Source organism: Herpailurus yagouaroundi, unplaced genomic scaffold, assembly GCF_014898765.1.
Source record: "Herpailurus yagouaroundi ecotype Mexico unplaced genomic scaffold, PumYag 195, whole genome shotgun sequence".
Lineage (NCBI taxonomy): Eukaryota > Metazoa > Chordata > Mammalia > Carnivora > Felidae > Herpailurus > Herpailurus yagouaroundi.
The window spans coordinates 9,622,414-9,639,255 of NW_024412426.1; the positions used below are offsets into that span (position 1 = coordinate 9,622,414).

At 44.9% G+C, this 16,842-nt stretch overlaps 1 protein-coding gene across 4 annotated transcripts in view; it reads right to left on the reverse strand.

The window, feature by feature from the left end:
• Positions 1–16,842, reverse strand: part of RGS8 (regulator of G protein signaling 8) — a 70,088-nt gene that overhangs the window by 37,789 nt on the left and 15,457 nt on the right. The window contains exon 1 of one of the 4 annotated variants that reach the window (XM_040446533.1): positions 13,928–14,054. The exons of 1 other annotated variant lie outside the window; for it this stretch is intronic. In XM_040446533.1, coding sequence (XP_040302467.1) covers positions 13,928–14,032 — 105 coding nt within the window. In that variant the 5' untranslated portion in view covers positions 14,033–14,054. Of the gene's footprint in view, positions 1–5,469; positions 5,885–13,927; positions 14,055–16,842 lie in introns of those variants that run through there. 2 more of the 4 variants (XM_040446532.1, XM_040446531.1) reach the window with 2 other exon arrangements.

Consider the following 16,842-nt stretch of genomic DNA (forward strand, 5'->3'; position numbering starts at 1 on the left):
TGATCTCCTGGTTCACCAAGATAATTGAGGCCTCAGATATGAATTATCTCAAGCCCTTTCCCTGTCTCATCCCCTGCGATTCTAGCCACACTTACACACAACTTTCCTTCCTTCCCACCATTCATGGATGTGTCTACTCAAGGTAAATCCTTCCTCCTGTGGCCCTGAGCCCCTCCTTCCCATCTGCCCTGCTTTATCAACCCTGTACCTTTATTCTTTCCTTCTCCCATGTTATTCTATACTTATAAATAAAAATACTCTTTCATTACAAAAATATTCTCCCCTGGGGTGGGAGGTTCCTCCTTTTGTCAGCAAAGCTCCCTGAAAGAATTTCCTGTTTCCCCACTTCCTATCCCTTCCTCCATCCTTTGCAGTTTGGTTTCCATCCCTACGGCTCCCTTGAAAGAGCAACTTCCATATTGTGAGGTTCAGTGGTCCATGGTCCTTGTCCTCATGGACCTCTGGGTGCATTTGCCATGGTGGTGATTTAGTTTTGGCACCTCCACCCCCTCGACCTCCTTGGTCTCCTTTGCTGGCTCCTCCTCTGCCCACTCCATAATGCTGACATTCTCCTGCCCTCTAACCTTGGTTTCCTGCTCTTCTCTCTTTAAATGCTCCTTGGGCAATCTCATCCTTGCCTGCAGTCCCAACTACATTGGGTATACTGACCACTTCTGAATATTTTCCTCTAATTCCGGTCGCTCTTCCAATCATATAGATTCTTTACAGCCCATGGGTTGCTGGACATACCCGTCAGGTATCCCACAGGCACAACAAATAAAAATATGTCTAATAATTAACCATATCATAGCCCCTTCTTCTCCTGACCCATTTTATCCCCCACCCCACCCCCATCACCTTACATACACATACAAATCTTCCTCTGGAATTCCTGGTCTGTTTCTGACACCACCAACCACTGAGTAACTCAAGCCAGAAATAAGGAAGTAATTAGACACTACTCCCTTTTCTCTTATCTCCTATAGTCAACCAATTACCAGATCATACTGATCAAATCTCCCTCATCATTTTCACATCTGTCCCCTCCTCTCCATCCTTACTAGTACTGCCCTGCTACATGTCCCACTTGTTCATCCCTGGTTCTTGTCCTCGTTGTCTTTGGTGTCTGTGATCAACCTACCCCCCCTTAACTTCAGCTCCATTTTGCAGCCACAGTAACCAGTTTAAATCACAAATATGACTACATTCACTTCTCCTCACAACCTATAAGCCCCCTGGCCTATGGATAAAGTTAAACATCCTAACACATGAGCTCCCCAAGAGCTGGGTCCCACCTGCCTTGAGGGCCACCCACCACTCCCCTGGTTTGTTTTTCATGCTCCAGGGACTCCATGTGGTTCACAATCTTGAGCGCATACCACAGGCTCCACATCTCTGGGCCTCATTCATGCCTTCTCATCCTTCAAATTGCACTTCAGGACCACTTCCTCCAAGCAGCCTCCCCTGCACACCCAGATTCCATAAGTGCCCTACCATGTGCTCCCAGACATGCTTCTGTGTATCAGAACATGGCCTGATCTGGTGCCTGCAACTCTCTTCTACTAATCAGACTCTTAGGTTCATCAAGGGCAGGAAAGTGTATTCATTCATTCATTCATTCATTCATTCATTCATTTATTCAACTAACATTGAGGCATTTCCTGTGTGCCAAACAATGTACCAGGCAGAGTACATTACCTGTAAACATTATGTAAGTGAAAGCTGTATTTTCCATCTCTATATCTCCAACACCACGTACAGTGCCTGGCACCAAGAAGATGCTCAATAAACATTTGCTGAACCAGCCAGCAGACAAGTGAGTGAGACCACGTACAGAGTCACAGAAATGGTACAGGCTCCAGGATCTGGTGACAAGGGTTCACGTTCCAACTCTGCCCATTCATTGTTGGGTCATCTTGGCTGAAGACCTTGCTTTCTATCTATGAAATCAGAATTACTAAGGCAATGCCAACCTCCTGTTTTACTGTAAGAATTCAGTGGGATATATAAGCAAACATGGATTGTACATTATTCAGTCTCATGAAAACATGAAGTCACACTGACGGTGTCAGTCACAGAGAGCAGAGGCCCAACACCAAATGGGTGTGGGGATGGAGGCTGCAGAGGAAGGGGCAGCAGGCCAGAGAGAGAGCAGCAGCAGGACCTAGTTTTCAAAGCCCTGGGGCTGTGATGTAAGCACGAGGGACTGCCACAACTGAAATGTGGCTCTCTCCTCCTATCTTGTGGTGCCAGGGCGCTGGCTATCAATCTCTTCCCCTCCTTAGGCAGTAACAAAAGCTTTACCATTTGCCATCAGGGTCTACAGCTGTGGGCAGAAGGCAGCTTCGGCCCTCTCCCCTCCTCTGAATATAAAACAAGCTGTTTCTAATCCTCCATTTTCAATGACTTCAGCCAATGGCTTTCACCAGCTCCATTCTTGGCAGCCACTTAGAGTCACGCGAAAAGGAAACTCCTCATAGCCATCAGACCAGGGTTGGGCTCTGGTGCAGCAACAGTGGTAGAAATCAGTGGAGTGGAGCCCCGGCCTCCTCCAGGGACAGCTCTCCCACTGGGATCTGCTCCTACCCTCACAGAGCCCTCAGGGAAAGGAGGCAACTTGCTTTTGAGCCTGTGCTGGGCGCACATTAACGTCCGCGCTGGGGGCAGGAGGAGGCCCCAGGGCTGTGTGAGTGCACTCTGATGCACAAAGATGCCGAGTAGATTCTAACACTTTTCCTTGAGAGACAAGGCCTGGTCAGAAGAGGCCCTCTTCCATCTAGGACCTTTTGTTGAAAAATTCAGAAGCTGTTGGAAATTCCATACACAGCACACTAACAAAGGACCCGATGAGAAGGCTGAAGCTTCCTGGCCAGTGAAAAACATCCTAATCCCTGAGGCGCAGATGGGGAGCAAAGGAGCACTTCTAGCATCTCTGGAGGTGTAGATTTTTGGACCAAGAGGAAATAAAAAAGCACAAAACAGTCTGGGATAGGATGGGCAGCACAAAAAGTCTAAGCCATGAAGCCATCACACAAAACAAAGCTTACATTTATGTGGCACAATCACAACCTACAAATTGCTTTCACTTCTCTGGATGAATTTGATCAGTTCTTAACCTCCTAGCCTCAATACGCTCTGGGAAGTCGAGAGGATTAAACAGCATCATGTAGGGAAATTACCTAGCAAAGGTGTCTGGCACATCTTGGTAGCTGGGAGCTACCATTATTCCTTCTAGTGGATCTCACAAAAACCTTTGGAAGTAAGCTGGGTGCTGATTATTGTGCCCATTTTACAGACTACAGAAGCAAAGTTGTTCAGTAGGCCTGAGTGAAGGGCCCATGGTAACTCCATTAATGGCCCTAGGGAGACTTGAACCCAGGACCACCAGGGCTTTCCCTACTCTATACAACATTTCAGCGTGAATAGATCTTCATCACTGAGATCCACATTTGGAGGCTTTTGTTAATGGAACTATGATGGGATTTGCTCAGCCATCCATCCACACTCTCACTCACTCCTCTAGAGTACCTGGCATTTGTGAAATGGCTATCGTAGCTAAGGAACCATGATCTTCAGGTCAGAGTTAACTGACCCATGAAAGAAAGACCTTGGCTTCAGTATCAGACTTAATCCAACCAGACACATATTATGAGAAAGTTTTCCGATTCTTTGTGTATTAGGCACTGGGTGAATTTTTTTAAGTGACTAATGGAGCCGGTCCCCAGGGGTGGCTTAGTGACGCCTGGACACGGTGGACTACAGGGCTGTCTACATACTCTAATAGCCCTGTTCACCCCAGGCCCATGGACCTTCTCTAGGAAACCTACTCTAAGAACTGAGAAGAGAGCAAATGGTTAACAAAAACTAGTTTACGGGATTGATTCAGTGCTCATGGGGCTATCACTCCCAAAATAACAGCCATCGATAGCATAATATCACATTGCATGTTTACAGCTCTGAGCTTTTCCCAAACACTTATATGATCTCAGGATCACAGCTATCTCATTCCCCTACTTTCCAGCACCTCCTCCATCTTCCAAGAAAACCCTGAAGTTTTCCAAATCTGTAGGAACAAATAATCCAAAAAACAACCCACACTGCAGGATGCAGCAGGTTTTCCTTCTTATTTCATTACTTTGAAAGCACCCCAAGATCAGGACTTAGAAGGACCTGAAAGCCAGATTTTCAGGATGTGTGTGAAACAATGGATTGACATTGAGTGGCTCTAACACAGAAACAGAAAAACCACTCTCCTCCTCCACACCTCCCAAAAGTCACTACTGAGACAGCCCTGAGAAGCACCCATTTAGCTGATGCCAGGGACTCATCACCTCCTATAAGTGGCAACTATGCCCTCAATTCACTGCTTAGCAATTGGTGACCTGCCAAAAAAAAAAAAAAAAAAAAAAAACACAAACCCACACAAAAAAACAAAACAAAACAAAAACCCAGTAGCTATGTATGATGATGGATATTAACTACATTTATTGTGGCAATCACTTTGCAATACATACACAAACCAAATCATTGTGTTGTACACCTGAAACTAATATAATGGTACATGGCAATTATATCTCAGTTAAAACAAAAACAAAAACAAAAAACCTTGTCCCAGCAAGTCTAGTTTTAAGAATATGTTCAAGCAAACAATCCAGAATGTGAGCAAAATTTTAATTATGATGTTATTCCAGCAATGTATATAATAATAAAACAAATTTAATTAATAAAAGAAAGAAATCAGTAACCTGCCGATGGATGTTAGTTACCTCAATGGTGGGAATCCATGTATCTACCAGATCATCACATTGGACACTTTAAACATATCACAATTTTATTTGTTAATTCCACCTCAACAAAGCTGGGGGGAAAGATAACAACAGAAAAAACTGGCGACCTCCAATGTACCTTCATCTGCCTCCGACTCATTGTGATTGTGAATCCTGCACTGGAATGTGTCACCAGTGTTAGTCACCAGCAACACCGGGACCTGCACTTGGACGAAACAAAACAGATGCTGTGGGCAGCCAGACTGCTGTGCAGATGACCCACTTAAAACAGAAAAGACATGAATGGAGCGAAAAGAGGCAGTGCCACAGTCCTGATATCAACCCCCCTCCGCCCAACAAGGGATCTGAGCGAAGAAATGGCATCTCTTGGGACCAGGAAACAGGTTTCAGGGGGTATAAGGAGTTAGGACTGGGGAGAAAAAAAGAACACAAAAAAAGGACATTTGCAGCTTGGCGCCCACTAAGTGGGAAGAATGGGCATATTCCTGCACTCTCGCTCCGGGCAAGGGTGACAGGCTTGCCCCCCTCTGCAAAGCTCTGTGACAGAATGAACGAGGACTGACAGGAGGGCAGTGCCTTTTCTGCCCTGCGGTGCCCTGCCCTTCTCAGCAAGACTTGTGGCCGGGGTTGGCCCGTCCAGGGATCCATCCAGGCCCTGCTGGAAGGAGCTGCTCTCTCTTACCTGTCTGGCGGTGGGCAGTGCCGCCGGGAAGGTGTGGCTGGCCCCGGCCCCAGCTGGGCATGGCTCGGTGAGGCCCTGAGTGACAGAGTCAGCCACCTCCTGGTACATGGGAGAGGGTGGCAGAGGGACACGGCCCACCTCACCTCTGCGCCCCTGGCAGAGCTGCTGCAACGTGCGGCTCCTGCTCCCGCTCCGCTCTGCTCGCCCGCCTGCCAGGGCTTTGCATCTCATGAACGGGGAAAGAGCTGGCGGCAAGGGAAGGGGGTGGGGAGGCGGAGGGAGGGAGAGGGGCACTCTGACAGATGATGCGCACTGCCACGCCGAGTTGGGGGAGGACTGAAGACTGAAGCAGGATGCCACTGCCTGTGTTGTGTGGCTCTCCCGCTGACAGCTCATCACTGAGGGGCCGGCTGCTCTGGAGAATTCAGGGAGAAGCAGAGAGCAGGGGGGTGGCAGAAGGAGGAGGAGGAGGGAGGAGGGAGGAGATCCCCTGAGTTGCACAGAGGGGAAGGAGGTGAACTCGGGTAACTGGCATGGGGGAGAGAGGATGCACTGCCTTGGCTCAAAGACGGACCAGGCTGGAAACATCACTTGACTAGGTGGTGTGGGGGGAAAGATGAAGCACCATATTCCTAGCCTGCTGTCAAGGTTGTCTCCATCTCCTTCCGTGACCAACTGGCAAGGCCACTCTGCCTTAGGAATTTGGAATAGCTAGACACTTTAGACCAAGCACAGCTCCAACTTTCTCAAAGAGAAGGGAAAAGCTGGCAAGAAAGACTATAATGCATGAAACGTGTGGTGTCACACGTCACTCTACACTGCAGGCAAGTCTGAGTGCCCCTCTGCCACCTGCCCAACCTGTGACCAGGAGGTTGCCGTGGCAAGAACAGGAGCAAAAGGGAGCACCCACCCAGAGGGGATGGAGCATGTCACATGATGCTTCTGTCTGTAAAGTTCCATTTGGATGGTCAGGAGCAAAATCTGCTGGGCAGCTTGGGCCAGTGCCTGGAGAAGCTTCTTAGCCTGAGGGCTAACCCGCAGCATCTGATGCTAGAGTCCACCTGACCTGCCACTGACATGGGGCAGGTTCACTGCACAGGCCCCGGAGCTGACAGTCATCAGCTCTATTTACAACCACAGCAGAGGAAGAGGCTGACAGGAAAGAAAATAAACAAACAGTGGAAGCCGGAGAAGGACCAAAGGAAGCTGCAGCTGGGGAACACTCAGCAAGCTCAGCTAATGAGGGGAAGAGAGATCTCAAATAAGGGCCTTCTCCGGAGGGAGGGGATGGGATGCGGAGGGGGTGGAGAACCGGCGTGCTGCAAATTTCCAGGGACTTGTCCATCCCTGGTGCAAGCTAGAGCTCTTCTTCAGGTCTGTCTCCAGAGTCCTGCCAAGCACTGCCCCAGATGACCCCTCGGGTATGGCGGACAGTCAGCACACTGCCTCTACAGATGGCCACAGTCACCATCTCACCGCTGCGTAAAAACATCACACCAATTCAACAAGATCAGGTCAATTCAGCCAGCCGTCATCGGAGCCTACTGTGTGTTGGGGGGACGCAAAGATGACTAAGACAACCTAGTTCTGTCTCACAGGGTCCAGAAGGGAGACAGATTTAAATAAGTGACTCCAATGCATGGACATAAGTAAGCTCAGGACTCAGTGCCACCTCAACGCTGAGGGAGGGGACAGTCACCTGACAAATCACATACGTCCTCCCAGAGGAGGCCTCATCTGACCTGCACTTTGAAGATGACCTGTGGATTTTGACAAGCTTGAGTTCAATGGGGGAGAACTCAAGGCAGAGGAACAGCCTGGGCAAAGGCAGAGTCTAAAGGTGCCTGGTGTGTTTGGAGCAGAAAGTGAAGCGGGATAGGAGGCCACCATGGAAGATGTGATTTAAGGGGCACATTGTGACCAGACAGGAAAAAAAAAAAAAGCTTTAAATAAAAGAGTGTCATTTTCATGATCAGACCTGTGCTTTGAGAAGACACATTTGAGTGATGAGGGACTGGGAGAGAGGGAATCCAATCAAGGTTATGTTGTAAATCCCTAGGCGAGAGGATGAGAACCAAAATGAAACAGTGCACCTGAGAGGAAAGAACAAAGTACAGAGATTTGGGAAGGCTGGATTGGCAGGGCTTGATCTGATGTGAGGGACTAAGGGGTGGTGTTCAGAACAGGAGAGGGTGGGAAGGAGTTGAGAATGGACCTACAATCAGTTTGCTAGGGGACCTCAGTCCTACAACTGCAAGGAACTGAATGCAGCTAAAAAACCCAAATGAGTGAGGAAACAGGTCCTTCCCTAGAGCCTCCAGAAAGGAACGCAGCCCTGTCAACACCTTGGTTTTTATCCCAGTGAGGCCCATGTCAGACTTCCTGGCTACAAGACCATTGGGATATAGTTTGTGATCATTTGTTATGACGACAGCAGAAAATAATATACAGAGGCTGTCCTTGGTTGTAGTTAGGACATTTCTTGCATGATGTAGACGTACAGAAACAGTTGAAGAACCAAAATCAGAAATTAGATAACCTCTGCTTTTGGACATCTGGGTGGCTCAGTTGCTTAAGCATCCGGCTCTTGATTTCTGCTCAGGTCATGGTCTTGTGGTTCATGAGTTTGAGCCCCACATCAGGCTCTGCACTATAGCTCAGAGCCTGCTTGGGATTCTCTCTCTCTCTCTCTCTCTCTCTCTCTCTCTCAATCTCTCTCTCTCTCTCTCTCTCTCAATCTCTCTCTCTCTCTCTCTTTTTCTGTCCCTTCCCCCACTTGTGCACTCTCGCGTGTGCAAAATAAATAAATAAACTTTAAAACAAAACAAACCTCTGCCTTTCACTGAAGTGTAAGTTCTAAATATCTCCCTTAGAGTATATCACTCTCACACATACATGCACACACACATATGCATGCACACACACACACACACATCCCATAAATGAATGTCTGAGCTCAGTCTTAAATGATTTGTTAGGCTCCCTCCCTTTCTCAGGCATATTCTACTTCCAGCAAAAGTGGCTGTGTCTCTCTGATTGATTAGCCATTGTTGAGGAAGTCTTCCTTTACTCTCTCATATAGTATCACCTGTCATAGGGAACCTAGTCAATGCTTAAGGTTTAAGAGAAGGAAAGGAGGGAGGGGGCCACCTCCTTTGTCAGCAGAAGAGAACCTCTGGCAATGAGAAAGCAGAATGTGACAAGCTGAAGAAAAAAAAAAAAGGAAACAAAAACAGGAAGAAAATCCAAATAACCCAGTCCCAGGGTAGGAAGGAGATTCCAAATAGAAAGAAAATAGAATAGACGAATGGACAGATAGATACAGTTAATTAAAGGAACAAAGAAAGCTGAACCCTACCATATGGACCAATTTATATATCTATCTGTTAGAGTTCAATCCTCTCTATACGTGGGTGCATGTGGGCACAGGCCTGCATGTGTTCATGTGCAAACACACACATGAGCATCACTCACAGAGATTGAAACTTGCAAGTATCCAAAAGCTATTTATAGAGAATAGAATTTATACCTATCCAGGAATTCAGCTCTCAACCAAGTTATTCTGTAGGAAGTCTGAATGATCCTTCAATTATACCCACTTCTCCCCTATCCCCATTTCCATAGGCAGCAAATGGAAATGGTCAAGAACATGGATTGTGGCAAGTTAAGAACAGATACTCTGTACACAAATTCCAATTCTGCCACTTACCAGTTTTGTGACCTCAAGCACATCACTTAACCTTTCTGTGATCCAACTTTTCTTTTTTCTGTAAAACAGGGATACCCATAGCACCTGCCTTATAGGGATGTTATGAACATTAATGAGTTTATATGTAAGCAGCCTAGACTACTAATGGATATCCCATCTACCCACTCAGGATCAATGTACCCCTTGATTCCTCATAACATCCTATACTTACCCGTGCGTGTGTGTTTCATTATCTGGTTTCTCATCTGTGTATTCCCATTAGACTATAAACTCCATGAAGGCAGAAACTATATCTTGTTTCACTTGGCTTTCCTCATCTCATCCCATGTGCTCAAAAAATCAAAGATGAAATGGAGCTTTCTTTCTTACCTAAGATTAAATTCCCGGGGTACAGGCATAGATGTTTCAAATATTTATCAGTGCCCAGCTCCTGCAGCCTCTGTGGAGATGTGAGGAAATCTCCACAAGCTTACTGGATGAATAGAAACATGTGATCTAGTCACCACTATGGTACCAATCGACAACCTGTCAACTGCCAGACTCGTGAGTGAGGTCATACTAGATAACCCAGCCAATAGTCAATCCACCAGCTGACTCTGGACACATGAACAACATTAGCAAAGCCAACCCAATCAGGATTGTCCAAATAACTTACATCATTAGGACCTTAATATATGTTTGTTGTTTTAAGCCAAGAAGTTTTAGAATGTTTTGTTACACAGCAAAAGCTCAGATACATCATTGAGTAGCCCAGATTTTGAAGCCCATTCTGGGTACTTGTAGCTCCACTCCCTGAACACCATTTTCATCGTAACTGCCCAACTTTATTTCTGACATTAAAGAGCAAAACTGACATAGGTAAATCAATGAAACCCAGGCTTTATGAGAAAGTCAATTTGTGTTTGTTTCTTCTGAAACCTTGGACAACCTTTCTTAGCCTCAGGATGGTAAATATTTTTTCAGGGTGGTTAAATTGTTCTTGTATATAATAGGTATGTTCATCTACCCACCTATAATGGCACAGTCCACTTATCAAACACAGCTTTGAAAGTTAACTTCATGCAGGCTATTTTGCCTAAGTGTCTAATTTTCCTACAGGAATTGCTTACTCTTGGAGAGCAAAGAGTCATTCCTTTTTACCCTTCACAGTGCCTCGTGTAGCATTTCAGTGATTTCCAGACCTATACATCATGGCCCAGTTAAATTTATAAAATTCCCAAATGGCAACCACAGGGTCATCAAACTTTTATTTTTTCAAATAAGAACATTAAAAAGAGTTATCTACCATTGCCATAATTTTATACAATAAAGATAAATTTTTAATGTTTATTTTTGAGAGAGAGAGAGACAGAGTGTGAGCAGGAGAGAGGCAGAGAGACAGGCAGACACAGAATCTGAAGCAGGCTCCAGGCTCTGAGCTGTCAGCACAGAGCCTGATGTGGGGCTCAAACTCACAAACTGTGAGATCATGACCTGATCTGAAGTCGGATGCTTAACCAACTGAGCCACCCAAGCACCTTAAAATAAAGATAATTTTGATGCCAAAAACATACAAAGGACATAATCTCAGAATAAAGGATAATTCCTCCCATGAAAGTACAGCTAGCAACCCTGCACCCACATTTAGGCACATAAAATTAATATAAATATTTAAACACGTACACATTCATATGCACATGTATGTGTGCATATGTGTGCATACATGTGTGTGTGCGTGCACACACACACACACACACACACACACTGCATTGTGTTATTTTTTTCTTCCATTTTTCTGTGACCAGTGATGACTTTATCTTTGGCACCAATAGATGAACTTGATTTGGGAACCACTGGCCTACAACATTGCATGTACAAAACAATTACTTGGTGGAACACCTAGGGGATATCTTAGCATTCACAACTTCTGCTAAAGAGGTTAGTCTTTCTTCAGACCGACCTGGAAGCTGACACTAGAGCAAGTACTGACCTCCCACTACTGCAGCAGATATAAGTGAGATAAATTTTCAGGACCATGAAAATGGACGTATTGTAACAAATAGCTGCCAACTCACATTTTCCCAGAACACTTTGAGGGAAAACAATCTTCTTCCATTTCAGCACACTCAGAATTGTGCAGCTAATGGAGCTCAGGAATCCTACTGAGGGGACTCTGCAAACCAATTCTGAATTTTGAGAAACTGCACACTGCCTACAGTCACTCTTAAACAGGCATTTAAGAAAGCATCACCTCTGACACTAGTATCTAACATGAATGGCCCAGTACACAGAACTGGTCAACAGACACTGCAGAAGCAAATGAAAGAATAAGAGAGTTCCTGCCTGAACTGAAGAGACAGTCTACATCCAGTCTTTAGATATGAGAGATGGGACATAAATAGCAGAACACACTACAGTCCAATGTACATGTGCGCAAGCTTAAGATAAGTGTTTAGTAAACTGCTTGTATATATCCTGTGTCTCATAGATGTGGAATTTCAAAACTTCCATAGAATCAAGCACCTGCATCTACCCACTTAAGAGCATCTATATAAATATATGGTGCTCAATATAAAATTTGATGAAAAGATGAATGAACAAATGAACTTCTACAAGAGAGACGATTTATTTATTAACTTAAGCAACATATGTTTATTTAATGCCTCTTATGGGCCAGGCACTGTGCTAAGGCTACCTACCATTGCTAGGAATACTCCCATGAACAAAACAATCTTGGTTTTTTGTCTAGCTTTCATTCTCTCTACTCTGCTTCTTGTCCCTTCGTCAAAGTCCATCTAATTTAAGAATCCACCAGCTAGGGGCGCCTGGGTGGCGCAGTCGGTTAAGCGTCCGACTTCAGCCAGGTCACGATCTCGCGGTCTGTGAGTTCAAGCCCCACGTCAGGCTCTGGGCTGATGGCTCAGAGCCTGGAGCCTGTTTCCGATTCTGTGTCTCCCTCTCTCTCTGCCCTTCCCCCATTCATGCTCTGTCTCTCTCTGTCCTAAAAATAAATAAACGTTGAAAAAAAAAAAATTAAAAAAAAAAAAAAAAAAAAAAGAATCCACCAGCTAGTCCTGAAGATAACTCATAGACATCCCAAGGCCGTTTTCAACGATGACCTAAGAAGCCCATCTTTTGTTTTTCAACCACTGTTGGCTCCAAATCTAGTCTCTTATTCTAAACCCTTAGGTCTGAATTGACTGCTAGAGTTTGAATCTCTTCACTTGCCCTGGTGGATCTCAAACCTGGCTCACTTCCCTTGAGGTTTTCAATCCTTCTGCCATAGGTAGGAATCTTCATGCAGTTTCCAGCCCATTAGGGGGCAGCCACTGAAGACAGCTCCTTCCTAACAAGAAAGAAGCTCTGTCCCTTCTATGAGTCATTCCCTTATTCTTAAGTAATCCTTCTCTTGTCTTGAAAAAGAGCAACCCTTCAGCTATTGTTAAAAATAGATATCTGAACCAGGCTGAACTCCAGCTGACAACTGTAATCAAAATTCTGATACCCAGAGAGGGCAGACCATGTATGAAGAACCCTTATAAAATACTACCTTAACAAGGCTTATTCCTTGTTGAAAGATGGAAATAAAATACTACATTTTCTCAATTCTAAGACACATTTTTTCTCACATTTTAACATTTCTGTGGCCAAGATGTTTTACAATCAGCATATACTTATAATGTGGTAAGGCTGGTGACCCCGATCCGCATCAATGCCCCTCAAAAAATAACGCTGTATTAAAAACATAACTCATCTTTCATTTGATGGAATCTTGTAATTGAGAAAATGTAGTGGGCCACAATTCTTCATTGCCAAAGGCCAGGCGAGTGCTTATTAAAATGATTCAAATTGAAGTAGAAGAAAAGAAAGGCCATGAGAAAGGGTAGGATTTCCAAAATCTTTAATGCATTAATAATGTCTCCAATTCAGGGAACCAGAGGCAATACTAGGAAGGAGGACACAAATAATCACTTTCCTCACTTGACAGTTACTAGAATGGCTGATGATCATGTAAAGTGAAGGATTTTGAGTTCCTCTGTTTCTCCCTTCCCCTGCTACCCTCTGCTAGAATGGTGAACAATATAAAATCAGGGAGAAGGAAGAAGCCAAAGCCATGAAAATTCAACAAACTAGTTGACAGCCTTTGATAAGGAGTTGACACCATCTGGGTCATTGTATGGTTTATTTCTTTGTTTAGATTTTTGTTTTATTGTATTCATCATAGGACTTAAGAGGGCAGGTTCTAGAACCAGACTGTCTAGGTTTGAATCCTGACTCCACCACTTAAAAGCTGTGTGACTTTAGGCAAGTGATTCAACCCTGCTGTGCCTCAGTTTTCATATCTGTAAAACAGGGATCATAAATAAGTTGATACCTGTACACTTACAGAAATGTCTGCCACATATAAGCACTCAATAAGGTCATTTATTATTAATACTTGAAATTTCCTTGAAGAAAAATAATCCCTTCTCTCTGGAAAGCCAAAAAAGAATTCCATAAAGCCCTAGAAGAAACTTACATCTTTCCCTGATGCAGAATTATTTCCCCTCTAAGATTAAAGTCACATAAACTTTTCCCCAGGATTTTTCCTTTTTGTGGATGAAAAAAAAACATCAGCAATCTTATCTAGGTGAAGGTGAATTTGCTGCCGAGCAAAATGCTCTTTCAGTGTTGAAAATTTCGCCAGTCCTGAATAAGAAAAGGGTAGAGTGGTCCCAGCTGGAGTCAGATGCTTATCATGATTTTGTTTGACTCTGAAATAAATCTTACCTCATAAACACAGAATTTCCTGAGGAGACTGGAACAAGAGGAATTAGCAACTGTGTGCACACATCTCTGTAATGAATGGGTAGTTCCATATGTCACAATGTCCATGTAAGTGCTCAGAGACTTACCGTATGTCTGCAAAAAAAAAAAAAAAAAAAAAAAAAAAAAGCACCCAGAGAAACATCAAGTATTTATTTGGGTTAGACTGTTTTTTATAATCCTGCAAAAGGTTACACACAGAAGATGGGTTATTGCATACAGGGAGCTAGGACTCGGGCATCCTGATTCATCCTCTCATATTAAAGGCAGCCTCTCCTTTTTTGCAAATCACATATCAGATAAAGAGTATCTAAAATATATTTAAAAAATGTATACAACTCAACACCCCCAAAACAAATAACCCAATTAAAAGTGGGCACAAGATGGGGCGCCTGGGTGGCTCAGTCAGTTAAGCGTCCAACTCTAGGTTTTGGCTCAAGTCATAATCTCACAGTTTGTGGGATTGAGCCCCGAGTCAGGCTCTGCGCTGACTGACAGCATGGAGCCAGCTTGGGATTCTCTCTCTCTGCCCCTTCCCCCACTCTCCCTTTCCATCTCTCTCTCTCTCTCTCTCTCTCTCTCTCTCTCAAAATAAATAAAGATTAACAAAAATGGGGACAAGACACGAACACACATTTCTCCAAAGACATAAAGATGGCCAAGAGATACATGAAAAGATTCTCAATATCACTCATCATCAGGGAAATATAAATCAAAACTATAATGAGATATTGCCTCACACCTGTGAAAATGGCTAAAACCAAAAACACAAAAAACCACAAATATTGGCAAGGTTGTGGAGAAAAAAGAACTCTCATGCACTATTGGTGGGAATGCAAACTGGTGCAGCCACTGTGGAAGTCAGTACGGAGGATCCTCAAAAAATTAAGAAAAGAACTACCCTATGATCCAGTAATCACACTACTAGGCATGTATATGAAGATTACAAAAATATCCCATGTTTATTGCAGCTTTTTTAATAATACCAAAATTATGGAAGTAGCCCAGGTACTCAATGATAGATGAATGGATAAAGAAGATGTGGTATATATACGATGGAATATTGTTCAGCCATGAAAAATGAAATCTTACCATTTGCAACAACATGGATGGATCCAGAGAGTACAATGCTAGGGGAAATAAGTTAGTCAGAGAAAGACAGATACCACTCATATGTGGAATTTAAGAAACAAAATAAATAAACAAAGGGAAAAAAAAGAGAGAGACAAACCAAGAAACAGACTGTTAACTATAGAGAACAAACTGTGGTCACTAGAGGGGAGGAGGGTGGGGGGATGGGTGAAATAGGTGATGAGGACAAGAGAACACGTACCGTGATGAGCACTAAGTAATGTCGAGAATTGTTGAATCACCGTATTGTACATCTGGCACTAATACAATGTTGTATGTTAACTATATTGGAATTGAAAGTAAAAAGTCAATTAAAAAAAGCACCTTCTCCTCCTGCTGTACTTCCATCATCTTGAGCTCCTCCACCTCTAGGGCAGAGGGTTTTTCGTATCATGACAGAGACAGGCACTCATTCATTTCATCGATTTCATCTGATGTAAAAGATATTGAAAGGGGACCTATGGCTGAGTGGGTGTTTCTTTTTTTTTTAATATTTATGTATTTATTGGGGGAGGGGGTAGGGGAAGAGAGAGAGGAAGAGAGAGAATCCCAAGCAGGTTCTGTGCTGTCAGCTTAGAACCTGATGCGGGGCTTGATCCCACCACCATGAGATCATGACCTGAATCAAAATCAACAGTGGGACACTTAATGAGCTGAGCCACACAGGCGCCCCTGCTGAGTGGGTGTTTCTGTCTGCAAAGCCTGGTATGGGAAACACCAGAGGAGTTCGCTGGGTGTGTGGGGGTAGAGGAGTGGAGGGAGGATGGGGGCTTCTGCAAACAGACAACTGTTCCAGACACCTCCCAGGGAACAAAGATTAGCTTGGACACCCAGCCCTCAATGGCAGGAGGACAAAGGAAGCAGGCCTGAGAACTTCCCTAACCTCAGCCTCTGGAAACTGGCGCTTGCCACAAGGAGCGTGGAAAATATTTTACAAAAGAGGCTAGACGCATGCCATATGGCTGTGTCCGGAAAACTCCCATACACATCCTTGTTGGAGGCTCTTCTCCCTGTGCAGTGGCTCCCAAAAGTCAGCTTCATTGCCGCGGGGACTTAAGGAATCCGAAGGGACTCCAGGAACCACGGGGATTGCAATGAGGATGCAGGGAAGAAAAGTCTCCTGAGTGGGCTGCAACACGCTTCAGACTTGGGGCCTTCCCGGCAGAACGGATATCTCTATTCCAGGAGCCAGGGGTCTGAAATCTAGAGAAAGGGATCCCTCGGGGACTATAATGAATGCTGTGCTCCAGCAGTGCCGGCATGGTTCAGCTGTTTGATTAATGCCACACGAGAAGGCAAATTTAATAGAGACCAAACCCTTCTAGGGTGCCTGCACTGGATAAGATCCTGCACCTCACACCCAGTGAAGAGGACCACAGAGGGGTTTGCGAGACTCCTTCCGGAGCTCTGGGCCGAGGGCAGAAGTGTGTGAAGAGTGTGCCTCTGTCTCAGCTTCTGAGTCCTGAATGCATAACAATGTGCCCTGAGAGCCAGCCAAGGGGAGAAGGATTTCCATCTGCTCCTTCCCCATTCTCTGCTCCAGCGAAGGGGAGGGGGTGTCCTTCAGCTGTTAGGCTGGTCCTGTATGGCTATTGGCTGACACATTTTCAAAGCCACTCTCAAAGGCTTTGATTAGCTGGCTGTTGCTGGGCAGCAGCTGAAGCCATTTGCCCTGGAAAATGGAAGGAAGCAGGTGTAACCACTCACCCCAACCTGACCCCCCAAAACACACCCCCCCCCACCCCGCA